At 46.9% G+C, this 16,882-nt stretch overlaps 1 protein-coding gene across 1 annotated transcript in view; it reads left to right on the plus strand.

The window, feature by feature from the left end:
• Nucleotides 1-288: 288 nt before the first annotated feature.
• CAPN10 (calpain 10) overlaps nucleotides 289-16,882 on the plus strand; it is a 30,802-nt gene continuing 14,208 nt past the window's right edge. The window contains exons 1-7 of the mRNA XM_089508578.1: nucleotides 289-461; nucleotides 1,459-1,530; nucleotides 4,808-5,017; nucleotides 5,974-6,105; nucleotides 7,928-8,124; nucleotides 10,718-10,935; nucleotides 11,151-11,292. Of these exons, the coding sequence (XP_089364704.1) occupies nucleotides 4,856-5,017; nucleotides 5,974-6,105; nucleotides 7,928-8,124; nucleotides 10,718-10,935; nucleotides 11,151-11,292 (851 nt within the window). The 5' untranslated portion in view covers nucleotides 289-461; nucleotides 1,459-1,530; nucleotides 4,808-4,855. The remainder of the gene's footprint in view (nucleotides 462-1,458; nucleotides 1,531-4,807; nucleotides 5,018-5,973; nucleotides 6,106-7,927; nucleotides 8,125-10,717; nucleotides 10,936-11,150; nucleotides 11,293-16,882) is intronic.

The following is a 16,882-nucleotide window of genomic DNA, read 5'->3' on the forward strand; positions in this document are numbered from 1 at the left end:
ACCACTGCGATTGTTTGCAGCCAGTGCTAAGCCCTGAACCCAACTCCGCTTGCAAACCTCAAGGCACTTTCATTGCAAAGTGTGTTTAAGGCAATGCATGCAGGACTAGTCCCTTCTTCCCAGGCAGAGCCATTGCAGCTCCTCCCAAGAGAGACTACAGTTTGCAAATCCAATTGCAAGCAGCCCCAAAGGCATGCTGGGAGGTGTAGTCCTCCCTGGCCCGCAATGAATGATGGGAGGGCATGTTGCAAGGGCATGATGGGAGTGGTAGTCTTCCTGGCTGGAAAGGCGGCGCCCAGGGAGGGTTGCTTCGTGTTCTGTCTCTGGATGCACAGACCATCATCCTCTCCTTTGGCTTTATGAGAAGGAAAAGGCTGGCCATTGCTTGTGGCTGCATCAGATGCAGCCCAGGCCTTTTCTGGAAGAAACCAGGGAAGCCCTGGCTGCTGCCTGGGTCAAAGGTGGGCTTTTAGGCGGGTCGCCCTTTGGGCGATGGGTGGCTATCAACCTTGGCATGCAATATTTGCAATTTATCCCATGCAATGTTCTCAATTTATACCATGCAGTGCTTGCAATTTATCAACTGCATTCTTTTTGCAATTCATCCCATGCAATGTTTGCATTTTACCCCGTGCAGTGTTTGCAGTTTATCATCCGCATTGGTTTTGCAATTCATCCCATGCGATGTTTGCAATTTATTGTGTGCAATGTTTGCAATTTATCGCATGCATTTTCCCACAATTCACTGCATGCAATGCTTGCAATTTATCATGTTCATTTTTCACAGTTTATCCCATGCAATGTTCGCAATTCACTGCACACATTTTCCCCCTCAATTTATCGCATGTAATTCTTTTGGTGTAATTTACCGCATGCACTTCTCGCAATGCATTGCATGCAATTTTGGCTGTTATCTGCATGTGTTTGTGCACGCATGCCTTGCAATTTACTGAGTGCAACGTTTGCAGCTTGTCGCGCATGGGTTTTTTGCAATTTGTTGTGCTAATTTTTTTCATTCACAGCATGCATTTTTGCAACTTGTTGCATGACTTTTACATGCAATGCTTGCAATTTACCACATGCATTTTTGGCAATTGACTGTGTGCTATTCTGTCCAGTGTCGACTGAGAAAGGTGTACATCTCTTAGGCTGCATCCGCACTGCAGAAACAATCCAGTTTGACATCACTTTAACTGCTGCGGCTCACTGGTACGGAATTAAAGGATTTATAGTTTTGAGCAACCTTTAGCCTTCTTTGTGAGAGAGCCACAACAAACTACAAGCCCCATAGCACAGAGCCATTTATTTTAAAGTGGTGTCAAACTGGGTTATTTCTGCAGTGCAGATGCAGCCTTGCTGGGCTTTTGAGTTTAACATTTTGGGTGAATGTATTCCTCTATTCTTCTTCCTCTACCACCTTGATTTAATATATCTATATCTGTCTCTCTTACTTGGCAGGTTCTTCGTGAGTTGACTATGATATCTGAAGGAGACTGCTGCTAAAAGTGAGGAAGAGAAAGTAGAGGCATGGTAAGCAACTTACTCTTCTGTGTAGATTAAGGCTGCATCTTCACAGGCAGAAATAATGCAGTTTGGCACCACTGTAGCTGCCATGGTACAATGCTTTGGAAACCTGGGATTTGTAGTTTTGGGAGATATTGAGCCTCCCCTGTCAGAGACCTCTGCGGCCGCAGTGGACTACAAATCCCAGAAATCCATAGTTCTGGTGCTACAACAAACTACAAAACTTAGGATTCCATTGCATTGAGCCATGGCAGCTAAAGTTAAACGGCAGAAACAGCCTAAAAGGAGACAAAGATCTGTGAAATCATAGTTTTCTGTGGGTTTTTTGGGCTATGTGTCCATGTTCTGGAAGAGTTTATTCCTGACGTTTCACTGGCATCTTCAGCGAATGCTGGCATGGAAAAGAGTTGGGTATAATACACACACGCACACACACACTGTGTGGCCCTGGTTTGGGAGGAGTGATTTCCATGCTAATCTGTGTATTGTTCTGTTGTTGAATGGCAAGGACTCAGGATATGAGGATATGCAAAGAGGAGTTGTGTCTGTTTAATTAGTGGTCCCTTGTCTGCTGGGAAGCTCCCCTGACTCTGGCTGGTTTTCATTTGCATTTGCTGGGTCTTGATTTTGGTGTTTTTCAGGACTGGGAGCCAGAAACTTCAGCAGCAGCAGAACACATTATAAACCATCCTCAGCATAAAATGCTATTTGAAAACATTGAAATTCTGCCCATGCCAACAACTATCAGGTCAGAATGCACAGGGAAGCCCTTGAAACCCACAAATACCTAGACAACTTCAACAGGAAAGAAGAAACCCTTAAAGTTAGCAAAGTTTGGCTACCAGTCCTGAAAACCTCCAAAATCAAGACCCAGCAAATGCAAATGGAAACCCTGCAGGGTCGGGGGGGTTGCCAGCAGACAATGGAGCATTCATTAAATAGATTTCCCGAGTTCTTCCATTTCAACAACAGAACAATACACAGATCAATATGCATTGCACTTCCTCTCAACCAAAAGTATATAGTAAACTCTCGATTATCCGACATAAATGGGGCCGACTGATTGTCGGATGACCTAAAATGTCGGATAATCCAATGAGGTTTCCCTCCGCTTGAAGGGAGCTCCGCGGAGGTCCCTTCCAGCCGAGGGAAAGCAAGCTGCCAGGGAGGGGACTGGGCCAAGGCTAGAGTCCCCTCCTCAGTGGCCTGGCTTCCCTCAGTTCAAAGGGAGCTCCATGGAGCTCCCTTCCAACTGAGGGAAAGCTAGCGCCGGCAGGGCTTGGCCCCTTCCCTCCCGAGGGAGTCCTTGGGAGGGGAGGCAAGCTGCAGAGGTCAAGCCAGGGCCTAGGACGCAGCCTCTTCAAGTAGGCTGCGTCCTTGGCCCTTTCCTGTCCTCCGTGGCTGTGGAGGACAAGCCTGGGCCGAGGATGCAGCCTTGGCCCTTTCCTGTCCTCCGTGGCCGTGGAGGACAAGCCTGGGCTGAGGATGCAGCCTCTTCAAGGAGGCTGCGTCCTTGGCCCTTTCCTGTCCTCTGTGGCTGTGGAGGACAAGCCTGGGCCGAGGATGCAGCCTCTTCAAGGAGGCTGCGTCCTTGGCCCTTTCCTGTCCTCCGTGGCTGTGGAGGACAAGCCTGGGCCGAGGATGCAGCCTCTTCAAGGAGGCTGCGTCCTTGGCCCTTTCCTGTCCTCCGTGGCCGTGGAGGACAAGCCTGGGCTGAGGATGCAGCCTCTTCAAGGAGGCTGCGTCCTTGGCCCTTTCCTGTCCTCCGTGGCTGCAGAGGACAAGCCAGGCTGAGCACCCGGGTCTTTCCTCCCCTCGAACGGACTCCTGAGAGTCCATTAGGGGAGAGGAAAGAGAAGCCAGGAGGGAGAGGCCTCGGCATGGGCCCAGACCTCTCTTTCCCAGGCCTGCCCTCTCCCTCAGTGGGCTCCCTGGCCAGTCCTCCTCTTCCTGGACCTCCCCTTTACTCCAAAGGGCTCTTCAGAGTCCTTTGAGGGGAAGGGAAGGGAGGCAGGGCAGGAGAGGACTCGGCGAAGGTAAGTAGGGAACGAGGGAGGGAGGAAAAGGAGGGAGGGGGGAGGCAAGGGGCTTCGGTTAACCGAGACTCTACTGTATATACCCCACTCTCTTCCATGCCAGCATTCTCTGAAGATGCCAGCCACAGATGCTGGCAAAATGCCAGGAATAAACACTTACAGAACATGGCCACAGAGCCCAAAAACCCCACAAAAAGTTAGGGATGCCGGCCGTGAAAGCCTTCGATTTCACATCTGTGAAATCACCCTCCAATATAGGAGGAAGACAGCACAGGACTTCTCCAGAAGCCTCACCATTTTAAGTCTCATGCTGAGGTCTTTCCTTCGTCTTCCTCCTAAAGAACTTAAGAAGAACTGGATGACCTTTGAAAACAGCAGCCCTCCCTGGCTCTCTGCCTTTTCTTCTATCCATGAGAGAGTAGGGGAAATGAAGGCACTACTCCTCATACATAAAAATTGTCTTCCCCCAATGAAAGATCCCTTTGCTCCCCAAATTTCTAGCACTGCAGAGACAGAGCTAAAGGCATCTGAGGAAGTAGGCTTTAGTCTACAAAAACTCATGCTGCCCGTTTTTTCCTTTAGTTCGTCTCAAAGGTGCTACAAGATCGCTCTACATACTGATTCTACAGACTAACATGGCTATGTCTTTGAATTCTGCAGAGACAGACGGTGAAAATTGCCTGCTCCTAGAACGTTTTTGTTTGCTGTGGGGTTATTCACACTGTGAAAATAATCCGGGATGAATCCCTCTTCAATCTCCATTGTTCACATACATCCCAAATGCACCTGATTATATTTGGGAGTGGGTTGGCTGCCAACCCCCCCCCCCCACTTAATCTGGGATAATCGATATCGGGTTTCCCTTTCATTTATTGGAAAAGATCCGCTTTGTTGGTAGTGTGAATTATCATTGTGAATAGCCCTGAAATAAAACTCTGCATGCCTTGAACGTGTTCTGAAAGCATTCGCATTGTCGACCCCATGTTTATCCAAATGCTTGAGCATGTGAACAACCGAACTCGAGGAGATGCAGATTGATGCGGTTTCATAGTGTGAATAAGAAACCCGGAATGCATGAGGGAGATGATTCATATCGTCACGCTAAAGAAAATGACATCTGAATGACCTCTCAGTTTGCATTCCTTTGCTAATGTTGGATGCCTAAGGTCTATTTCTAAATGCTGAACTTGCAGTATTAAGTAACTCCTGTAATATTCATCCCATTTCATCCCTACCCATCTTAATAGGCTTTGCAGACTTAAATCAGAGTCCTGTGGTTTTGGAAGTCGCTGCAAATGACCGCTTTACGGAAGATGCTGGGAGACAGGGTGCTGACGGAGGTCAAGGGAGACCTTTACAAGGACCTCTCCTTTCCAGCGAACGATGACTCTCTCTTTTTTAACTACTCGACTCCGCTGGCTCATTTCCGAGGAGAGATTTGTTGGCTGAGACCTCAGGTTTGTTTCTGACCAATGTGGTATTTGGGAGTGGTCCAAGGCACATCAAATATATATCACAAATGCATCACCAGTGCTCTCAGGATAAGGATGGGCAAAGGATTAGCGTGTTAGGATCGAAGGACCCAGTTCCATTCCAACCACCCCGCGAAAATGGAGGCTCATGCATATCCAAGCCCCATAGGTTTGCATGCGGGGCACGCATTATGGTGGCGCACCGCATTGGAAATAACAGAGGTTGCCCCTCCGTGAGTATTCAAGGTTGCGGATCCCAGATCCACAAGTTCGGAGGGGCGACTGTATTTTAATAATGTTTATAGTATTGTATTTTAACTGTTGGTTTGTATGTTTTTAATTGTGTTTTGTATTTTAACGTGCTGTATCCTGCCTCGAGCCTCAAGGAGAGGCGGGAAAGAGATAAGAATAAGAGAAAGAAAAAGTAGTGCTCCATGGGCTTATACAGTGTGCCCTTTCCTTACGCAGGGGACCTGTTCCAGACACCCCTCCTGGCGTAAGGCAAATACCATGTATGCTTGAGCCCCATTGAAAACAGTGGGGCTCATGCATGCGGTGTGGCGTGTGCCATTGTTCTTCTGTCGTGTGTATGACGCGGGCACACTGTGCATCAGACATGGCAATTAGGTGGCACCCTAGATGTTATTGGATGGTAGTTTCCTAGTTGCTGAGCTTATTTTGGGGAGAGGCTTAATACTTTGAATACTTCCTTTAAAATGCAGACTGAAACATGAAGGAGGCTCATCATCCCAGTATTGCGGAAGTTGCTAGCCACAGCTGAAGTCATGCAAAGCTGAAGGAACATCTACAGCTGCCTCTGTCCTTCGGGTCTGGCTATTTAATCCCGAACCCGGATTTACTCCTTTGCAAAAAAATAAGAATAGATAAAAGACGTGACAGTGTTTCCCTTGTAAACCTTTGCTCTTCTTTTTCCCTGCCAGGAGATTTGCTCTCTACCTCGCTTGTTTTCAGACAATCATTATGAATGGCAAGTCAAGCAAGGGATGCTGGGAGATTGCTGGTTCCTGTGCGCTTGTGCTGCTTTACAGAAGAGTAAATACCTTTTAGCCAAGGTATGGGAAGACATTTGACTTTTTCCTTGTGTCAGGGCCATACTTGTTATTCTGGATCAGGTCCATGTTGTACGTTTGGGCAGAGCAGCAACATTTCGGTGCTAAGAAAAATGCACGGTATTTTTTAAAATAAAGAATAGTGTTCCGAGGGATTTGTTCTTGTTCTGTGTCTTCAAATGATTCCCTTTTTTAACACATGTGGATGTGTGGATGTGCCTTCAAGTCACCTATTGATGGTGAAATTCGTACGGTTTTCGTAGGCAGGGACTCTTTGGAGGTGGTTTTGCCAGTTCCTTGCTCTGAAATGTAGCCCATTAGCATCTTGTATCAATTAATGGTCTCCCATCCAAGTAATAACCAGGGCTGACCCCGATTAGCTTCCAAGATCAGATGGCATCTAGTGCCTTGGTGGCTTAAATATACTTTTTATTATAGAAATGTAACTACTTAAAAATTTACAAACAAAATCATTAACAAAAACAAACAGAATGAGAAACAAAGGATAGAAGGAACAAGCGAAGGCAAAAAAATAAAATGAACAAATGAATAAATATTTACATTCTGGCTTTGGTTACGATGGCTATAACTCGCAATGCCAAATTCTCACTTCTCCAATTACGAAAGAAGGTTTCCTATAAGCGTCTCCCCCTTCGCCGCAGTTTTTGAACCTCGTGGTTAACATGTTCTTTTCATTTTTCTGCCAGAAGTCAGCCAAAGGCTCCCAGTCTTTCAAAAACATCGCCAAAGATTTCTCCTTGATAAGAGTGGACAACTTACTCCATATTGCTCAAAATGGAGTGTTTTAAATTTATTTTGTTTTGTTTTATATAGTTATTTTTATACAAACACATAAACCACAACAAAACACTAACACTACAATACATAACATGATATAAACATAACAAATGATTAAAAAACATAAAATACAGATACACATATAATCTCTTCTGAGGTCTTTTTCTTGTAAGACTTACATCCCTTTTAATTTTCTCAATTTCTTTCTATACCTCTGTCTTATCATTCAAGTTATTTTCATGTTATATGATTATATAGAAGGTATAGTTACCTAGAAGTTATATACAAGTCACTTCTGTACTGAATCACTGCAAACCATTTGTGACGAAATAATAGATAAATCAAGTTCTTAACCCCCTAATTATACATGTTATACATATCACAGCGCCTTTTGTTTTCCTGTTGCTTCTATTATTATTGTTGTTGTTGTTGTTGTTATGCTTTATTTATATAGCGCTGTAGATTTGTACAGTGCTGTACATACAAACAATAAGATAGATAAGAGTAAACCTGCCCATGGCATACAATCTAAGAAATAATAGCATAATACATATAAATAATACATAACAATACAGGAAAGGGTTCAATAAAACAGGCAACAAATTAAAAGCGTCAAATACCAAATAATGTTCACGCAATGCCTGGGAACGTAATTTATCGTAAATTAAATGTAGATCTCTATCTACATCTAGATCGGTTTTAAATTGGTTTGGTAAGCAGCTTTGAGTCCAGTTTGGGAGAAAGGTGGGGTATAAATCAGTCAGAAACATAAATTAAGAGTTTTATATAGAGTTTTTAAATTTTAATATGGAATGTTTTTAACATTTTAAAATTGTTTGCTTGTTATTTAAAATTTGTATTTCTAATGCTTTGAATTGTTTTAACTTCGACTGTTTTAAATTTTCCTAACTGCCTTGAGTCCCTGTATCGAGAGGAGGGTGGGATATAAAGATGATGATGATGATGATGATGATGATGTGCCAACCCTGACCCCTTCTGTATTTGCCACCTGTTCTGTTCTCCACAGGTGATACCTCCTGGTCAGCCCAGCTGGAGAGATGAGAAGTACAGAGGCTGCTTCACTTGCCGCGTCTGGCAGTTTGGCCACTGGGTGGAGGTCACCATAGATGACCGCCTGCCTTGCTTGGGAGGCAAACTCTGCTTCTCCCAGTGCCAGACGGAGGATGTCTTTTGGCTTCCCCTGCTAGAAAAAGCTTATGCCAAGTATGTGTTTTGCTTTTACAGGCAGTATTAATAATTGTGAAGTTGTAGGCTTTCACGGTTGGCATCCATAGTTTTTTGTGGTTTTTTTGGGCTGTGTGGCCATGTTCTAGAAGAGTTTATTCCACAGCATCTGTGGCTAGCATCTTCAGAGAATGCTGGCATAGAAGTGAGTGGGGTGTGTGTGTGTGTGTGTGTGTGTGTGTGTGTGTGTGTGTGTGTGACCCATGGTTGGGAGGAGTGGTTTACAAGTTAATCTGTGTATTGTTCTGTTGTCGGATGGCAAGGCCTCTGGGTGGGAGGTTAGGCAATAAGGGATTGTGACTATTTAATTAGTGGCCCATTGTCTGCTGGGGAACCCTCTTCCTTGGATGGTTTTCATTACTATTTTGCTGGGTCTTGATTTTGGTGTTTTTCAGGACTGGGAGCCAAACCAGTGTTATAAACCAACCTGGGCATAAAATGCTGTTTGAAAACACTGAAATTCTGGACCATGCCAACAACTATCAGGTCAGAATGCAAAGAGAAGCCATGAAATCCACAAACACCTAAACAACTTCAACAGGAAAGAAGAATCCCTTAAAGTGTACAAAATTTGGTTACCAGTCCTGAATAACAATCGAATCAAGACCCACCCAAAAAGCTAATGAAAACCACCCAGGTCAGGACAAGACAATGGACTTCACAGGATGGGGCCATGGCGGTTTAAGCGGTGTCAAACTGTATTATTTCTGCAGTGTGGACATACCCTAGAGAGAATTTGAACTCCATTTGGTCTCAGATAGGTCAAATCCATTGTATCTATCAAACTTTAGAATCATAGAATCATAGAATCGTAGAGTTGGAAGAGACCACTAGGGCCATCCAGTCCAACCCCCTGCCATGCAGGAAATCCAAATCAAAGCATCCCTGACAGATGGCCATCCAGCCTCTGTTTAAAGACCTCCAAGGAAGGAGACTCTATCACCCTCCGAGGAAGGAGTGCATTCCACTGCCGAACAGCCCTTACTGTCAGGAAGTTCCTCCTAATGTTGAGGTGGAATCTCTTTTCCTGTAGCTTGCATCCATTGTTCCGGGTCCTGTTCTCTGGAGCAGCAGAAAACAAGCTTGCTCCCTCCTCAATATGACATCCTTTCAAATATTTAAACAGGGCTATCATATCACCTCTTAACCTTCTTTTCTCCAGGCTAAACATCCCCAGCTCCCTAAGGCGTTCCTCGTAGGGCATGGTTTCCAGACCCTTCACCATTTTTGTCGCCCTCCTTTGGACACGCTCCAGTTTCTCAATGTCCTTTCTGAATTGTGGCGCCCAGAACTGCACACAATATTCTAGGTGGGGCCTGACCAAAGCAGAATACAGTGGCACTATTACTTCTCTTGATCTAGACACTATACTTCTATTGATGCAGCCTAAAATTGCATTGGCCTTTTTAGCTGCCGCATCACACTGTTGACTCATGTTCAACTTGTGGTCTACTTGGACTCCTAGATCCCTTTCACACGTAGTTTCATTCAGCCAGGTGTCACCCATCCTATATCTGTGCATTTTGTTTTTCCGCCCTAAGTGCAATACCTTACATTTCTCCGTGTTGAATTTCATTTTGTTAGCTTTGGCCCAGCTTTCTAGTCTATTCAGGTCATTTTGAATCTTGATCCTGTCCTCTGGGGTATTATCTATTCCCCCTAATTTGGTGTCATCTGCAAATTTGATAAGTATGCTCCCAATTCTGTCATCCAGGTCATTGATAAAGATGTTGAATAGCATTGGGCCCAGGACAGAGCCCCACTGGACACCCCACTGGTCACTTCTCTCCAGGATGAAAAGGAGCCATTGTTGACCACCCTTTGGGTTCGGCCGGTCAACCAATTACAGATCCATTTAACAGTTCCTTTGTCTAGCCCACATTTTACAAGCTTGTTTGCAAGAATGTCATGGGAAACCTTGTCAAAGGCCTTACTTTGCACCAGCTCCGCATTTAAAATGAGTTGGGGGTTTTTATCTGTCAGATTTCTTCACTGTTCAGTTTTTGCAAACCATACAAAGGAACTAGAAATATAATGGCATGGTGGACGATCATCACTTTGTATTCTGTGATATTCCCAGGGCTGAGGAGTAAAAGAGTAAGAGGTTTTTACAGGAGTATTTGTATTTGTTACTCCTTATTCCTGTTGTTGTATTGTACATGCAGACATCAAAAAACAGTTTTATTATATTGCACTGGGGAAGGGACTGGGAGGCAAAGAGGGACACTTCCATGCACAGGTGGCTTTTCCCCAGGGCTGTTGAGTAGGAATGAGATAAAGGAGTAAAGGAGTAAGAGGTTATTACAGGAGTAGCAGTAGCATTAAGAAAAAAATCTTAATCCAGAGTAGGAGAAGGAGTAACCCAAAATTACCACTGCTCCCTAGCCCTGGATATTCCTTCAAAGTTGAGATTCCACAGGCTAGATTCCTTATATTGTCAAGGGCTTCTTTATTTTTCTCCACCAGCTAAAGTTGGTCCCGTCAGGAAAGAAGGCTTTCCTTCTTCCTTCAACGTACTGATGTGGCTTGGCAATTTCACTTTGTTCTGTTGTTTTGGCCTATGCCTTTCTAGGGTACATGGCTCTTACGAGCAGCTCTGGGCCGGCCAGGTTGCAGATGCGCTTGTGGACCTGACCGGAGGTTTAGCAGAAAGGTGGGCCCTAAAAGACCTCGGCCGAAGCACTGAAAGGGAGCGGGCAGGCAAAGTCTTGGAGAAATCGGTCTTTAGGAGACTCATGAACCTGAAGGAGAAATGTGTGATGAGCTGCTCTGTCTTCAGCTCTCGGCAAGGTAATCGATCCCCTGTGGATATGGGGGTTGCACCGTGGATTCTGCTCCTTGGGCAACTCCTATAAAGTTAAGAGTAAAAATCTGGAGTGCATACTTCCATCACCCCACTGACCTGGAAGAGCCCAGCCTGCCCACTCTCCATGCATGTCTGTGTTATGGATGGAACTGAACCTTGGATCATTTTCTGATGGAGTTTTCCTTTTCTTCCTTGCCAGGGACCAGTGAACTGGGGGAGTTCCATGCCTTCATTGTTGTCGACATGCAAGACCTCTCCAAAGTGTCCAGGAAAGATATTATCTTACTGAGGATACGCAACCCCTGGGGGAGACGCTGTTGGAAGGGGCCTTGGAGGGAGGGGTGAGTCACCTGGCCTTTAGGAACCATCTTCCTTGGGATTATTTATACACACACACACAGTTGCCCCTTTGTTTTTGTGTACTTGGAATTTGTGTCCCTTGTCCATTCATGAGCAGCAAACGGAGAGGACAAAATGGGCCACGAGTCTGCGGCACGCACACGTGGGTACCCCCAGGCGTGTGCTGCCATTCAAGCCAATGGGGCTTGAATGTTGCTGATTTTTCATTTTGGGGGGGATCCAAATGGATCTTCTGCAAAAAAAGGAGATGAGACTGTATATATATGTGAGTTTGCTTAGTTGAATCTTGAGTGTTCTTGCTGGCTGCACCAGATTCCATTCATACAGTAGAAACTGGAAATCTCTGAAGTCTGACATGAGAAGAGAAAGCAAGTTGAGTATTTGGTGAAAGTTCTATTATGACTGGCACTAAAGCAGTGTTTGGGCTACTCTGCTTCCCTTCTTTAGAAGATTGTGGAAAAGACTATGCAACAGGCCCTTGGTATTCATCGGGGTTTGCTTCTAGGACCCCCTGTGGATGCCAAAACCCATAGATACTCAAGTCCCATTATATACAGAGGTGTAGTTAAATAGTATCCCTTATATAAAATCAAGGTTTGCTGTTGGAATTAAAAAAAAACCCAAAAATTTTCAAGCATGGATGATTGAATCTGTGGATACAGAAAGACAGCTGTATATTTACCAGCAAAAACCCTTTGGGCTGATTGTTCCTGGCCCCTATATGTATGATTTCTGACCCCTAGCTTCCTAAAGTTTGCTGAATTACAACTCCCATAATCCCTTACAGTTGGTCATGCTGCCTTGGGGCTTTTGTGAGTCAAAATTGAAGTTGGGAAACCACTGCTTTGAGTAAAAAGTCATTCTTGGCTTTTTGCTTCTTGGCCTGTTAAGTACAGTAATCTCTCCATAGCAGCCAAATTTATCAGTTTGTGAGTGACCAGTGTACCAGCAAACCTCAGTTAACAAAACAGCTGATAAAAAATGCTCCTGTTGGCAAAGTCTGTTTTGTCCACAAAGCCCACATCTCTTCCTCCTTGTCCTTTGCTTGGATAATATATTTTTGTTAACAGAGTCAGCATTGGAAGAAGTAGCATGTCTGTAATAGACGATGCAATAAATCTTGAGGGGGAAAATAATAGGGATTTATTTAAAGGACCTGTCTGGGGTGCTGAACCTGTTTTGGTGATAAGCTATGTTACCTTGAAGAGCTCCTTTAAGTTTAGCTTAAGACCTGGATTAATTGTCCCACTGACATGGAAGCCAGCAGGCAGTTCTGGGATATATCTGTGTTAATTTTGCAATCCAGTGGGCCTTCCACATTCGCTGGAGTTAGGAGTGGAGGACCCCCGTGAAAGTGGAAGAACCACAAAGGGCAAAAACGCTATCTGAGAGACCACCTCTCTAGGAACCTCTAAACCCTCCAGCACAACTCTGTGGTCAACATCTGCCAGAAGGTAACCAGAGAATTGGGCTGGAGGGTCTTCAAATAAATAATAATAAATAATAAAAATTTTATTTATATACCGGCCTTCCATTGATCAGGGCGGTGAACAACATAATAAAAACAATACATACAATATACATATTAAAAACAACTTAAAAACCCCGGTCAGCCATCCATCTTGCCGACAACATAGGGAGGAAGGCCATCTGGGACTTCACTCGGGGAATGCAGTTCGAAATAGAAGGGTTTTTAAGTCCCTTCTAAACTGAGCCAGGGAGGTAGCCGAGCGGAGCTCTGTGGGCAGAGTGTTCCAAAGGGTCGGGGCAATGATGGAGTACGTCCTCCTCGTTGTAGAGGAGAGTTTGGCCCCTGGAACCCTGAGTAATTGCTGCCCAGAAGTTCTGAGGGTGCGGGGCGGAATGTATGGGGAGAGACGGTCCTTCAGGTATCCTGGGCCCAAGCCATGTAGGGCTTTATAGGTAATCACCAACACCTTGTACTGTGCCCGGAAGCGAATAGGCAGCCAGTGCAGGTCTTTAAGCACAGGTGTAATATGGCTGGTCCTGGAAGTACCAGTGACCAGCCTGGCCGCCATGTTCTGTACCAGCTGTAGCTTCCGGGTATGATACAAGGGTTGCCCCATGTAGAGCTCATTGCAGAAGTCCAATCTAGAGGTTACCAGAGCGTGTACCACCGTTTCAAGGTCCCTCTGGGCCAGGTATGGGCGCAGCTGGCGGATAAGCTGGAGCTGATAACAGGTGTTCTTGACCGTCGCATTCACCTGAGATGTAAGGTGGAGCGACGAATCAAGAAGCACCCCCAGACTGCGCACGGAGTCCTTCACAGGAAGCGTGATCCCGTTCAGGACAGGTGGAACCACCGCCATTCCTGGACCAGGGGAACCTATCACAAGTACCTCCGTTTTCTCTGGATTCAGACTGAGTCGGTTTTCCCTCATCCAGCCCATTACCGACTCCAGACAGGCCACGAGAGGAGAGACGCCATCCTCAGTCACTGCATCAGTCGGAGACATAGAGAAGACTATTTGGGTGTCATCAGCGTACTGATAACCCCGCGCCCCATGTCTCCGGATGATCTCTCCCAGCGGTTTCATGTAAATGTTAAATAGCATGGGAGACAGAATGGCTCCTTGAGGGACCCCAGTTGTAAGGGCCCTCTTATTGGAGCACACGTCTCCCAGCTGCACCATCTGCAACCTCCCTGAGAGGTAGGACCGGAACCACTGGAGCGCAGTGCCCCCGATTCCCACCTCAGCCAGGCGTTCCAGAAGGATACCATGGTCTATGGTATCGAAAGCCGCTGAGATGTCCAAGAGCACCAACAGGGACACGCTTCCCCTGTCGATGCCAAGACGGAGATCATCGACCAAGGCGACCATGGCCGTCTCAACCCCGTAACCCGCCCGAAAGCCAGTTTGAAATGGGTCCACATAATCCGTTTCATCCAAGACCGACTGAAGCTGGATTGCAACCGCTCTCTCGATCACCTTCCCCAGAAATGGCAGCAGTGAGACTGGCCGATAATTATTGTATACCAGGGGGTCGAGGGAGGGCTTTTTTAATAAAGGTTTTACGATGGCCAATTTTAAATCAGATGGAAATTGCCCTTCCCTCAAGGATGTATTAATAATCTGGCGTAACAATAAAGTTACTGCCGGTCCCCCCTGAGCCGCTAGCCATGAGGGACAAGGGTCGAGAGAGCAGGTTGTCTTCCGAACACTTCCGAGGATCTTGTCCACATCATCGGTACTTACCAACTCAAACTGATCCAGTTTAATAGAGTCCACAGAGGCTCTGGATGCCTCTACCCTAGGTTCTGCTCTAATGCCGGCGTTAAGACCCTCGCTTAACCGAGAGGTTTTATCCGCGAAGAAGTTGTTAAATTGGTCACAGCAGGCCTTAGAAGGTTCAAGGATCTGGTTTGGGGCGGGAGGGAGCTGAGTTAGCTCCCTGACCACCCTGAACAACTCTGCTGGACGCGACTCCGCGGATGCGACACGAGCACCATAGAACGAGTTCTTAGCTGCTCGTATCGCCTCTCCATAGTCCTCCAAAAGGCGGTCCAGGAGAGCCTTGTCGGCTAAGCGTAGGTGTTTCCGCCAGCGGTGCTCTAGCCGTCGCAGGACCCGCTTCCTTGCCCGGAGATCTTCCGTATACCAGGGCTTACGTTTGGAAGCGGGCCTGAGAGGGTGCTTGGGAGCGATGCTGTGTATAGCCCTAGAAAGACCGGTATTCCAGATACCAGTCAGGGCATCAACAGAGTCGCCGTCACTTCCAACCATGTATCCCTCAAAGGCTTCCTGGAACCTTTTGGGTTCCATCAGCCTTCGAGGGTGGACCATCCTAATAGGTCCACCACCCCCGGGGGGGGATCTGGGTAGAGGCCTTGATTTTTGCCTCCACAAGGAAATGATCCGTCCATGACAGGGGGGAAATATTAGTTATTTCCGCCCACGGATTTTCCGCATCTGAACAAAAGACCATATCAAGTGTATTACCCGCAAAACGCGTTGGACCCGAAATCAGCTGGGACAGGCCCATGGCCGCCATGGTATCCATGAATTCCCGAGCCGCACCGGGTGGAACATAGCTGGCCGTGAGGGCGATGTTGAAGTCACCCAGGACAAGTAGCCTGGGCGTCTCCAGCATCAGCTCCGCGACCAGCTGTGTCAGCTCGTTAAGGGAGTCCGCTAGTGCACGGGGTGGCCGATACACCAACAGAATCCCTAGACTTTCCTTAGCCTTTAGGGTCAGGTAAATACACTCGATAAAGGACGTCTGTCGGATGTGGTTCCTGGTGAGAGACAAGGTGTTCCTATGTATCAAGGCCACACCCCCCCCCCCCCCGCCCACCTAACCTGGGCTGGTCCTTCACCAAGAACCCAGCAGGAAGAGCCTGTGCCCACACAGCATCCCCCTCAGGCCCAAGCCAGGTCTCGGTAATGCAAGCCAGGTCGCAATTAATGTCCTCCAACAGATCATGGAGGATGTGGGACTTGTTGTTAATCGACCTGGCATTGCACAGGAGCAGCAACAGGGTTTGTGGCACGGTTGGAGTGACCCTCAGGTCCCTTTGGTTGGGAGGGGGACAGGAAGGAGAGATAGATATGACGCATCGATCCCGCCTTCCTCTGTAACGCAAGTCCCTTCTCCCACCGCCATATCTCCCCTTGCCTAGCACTACCTCAATGGGAGCTCCGCTCATGCCGATGTTATCCCCCTCCTCCCCAGCCCGCGCATCCCCCACATCCATAACCTCCTCCCCCCCTTTCCCAGCAATTGAAAGAGCAGAGGTTAGCCACTTCAGGCATCCCCTGCTCTAAGGCTGACATCCACACAGCCTCTTCTGGGTCTTGCGCCGCTAAAGATGCGCAGCTGCGCAGTTACGAAGCTGCGGAGTACTGCACACAGTCCATGGGCGGCCTCCCTGGGGCGGTGCGCAGATGCGCACCTCCGACACCCCAGAGAGAGCCGCCCGGCAGCAGCAGCGTGGCCCCTGGCCCAAAGTCCGGCAGGAGAGGGAGGCGTGGTGAAGGAGGAGTCCAGGCAGCTGGTTTTCAGCGTGTCGCTGCCACCGACATGCCTCTCGCTCCACCTTCCCCCCAGGTGTCCCCAGTCTGGTCCTCCGGAGCCGCCTCGGAGCCGCAGCAAAAAACAAACAGGAGTCCTGCACACAGTCCGTGGGCGGCCTCCCTGGGGCGGTGCGCAGATGTTCTCTCTAGGAATCTCTGGGTCCTCCAGCATGACTTCTGGTAGATGTTGACCATAGAGTCATGTTGGAGGAACTAGAGATTCCTAGAGAGACAGATTAACCAAATCCATGAATAATCAAATCCACAAAAGTCAAGGCTGCAAATTCCATTTTAATTGCCACTTTTGCATGTTTTTAATTATATTTTTGTACCTTTTTAGTTGGGTCCCAACTTTGGGAGAAAAGCAGGATACAAATTAATAAAATAATGAATAAATAAATAGGTTGCTGTTTTGAGGTTGTGGTTGTGGCTGCACACTTAACTAAGTGTGGCTTCACTGTGGGACTAAGGGGAACTTCTTATGTAAGCGGGCACTAATTATCTCCTTACACAAGTTTGTAAAAAGTACAACCGC

This window comes from Sceloporus occidentalis, unplaced genomic scaffold (assembly GCF_023333645.1).
Source record: "Sceloporus occidentalis isolate IW3139 unplaced genomic scaffold, rSceOcc1.0.p SCAF_2, whole genome shotgun sequence".
NCBI classification, from domain to species: Eukaryota; Metazoa; Chordata; class Lepidosauria; order Squamata; family Phrynosomatidae; genus Sceloporus; species Sceloporus occidentalis.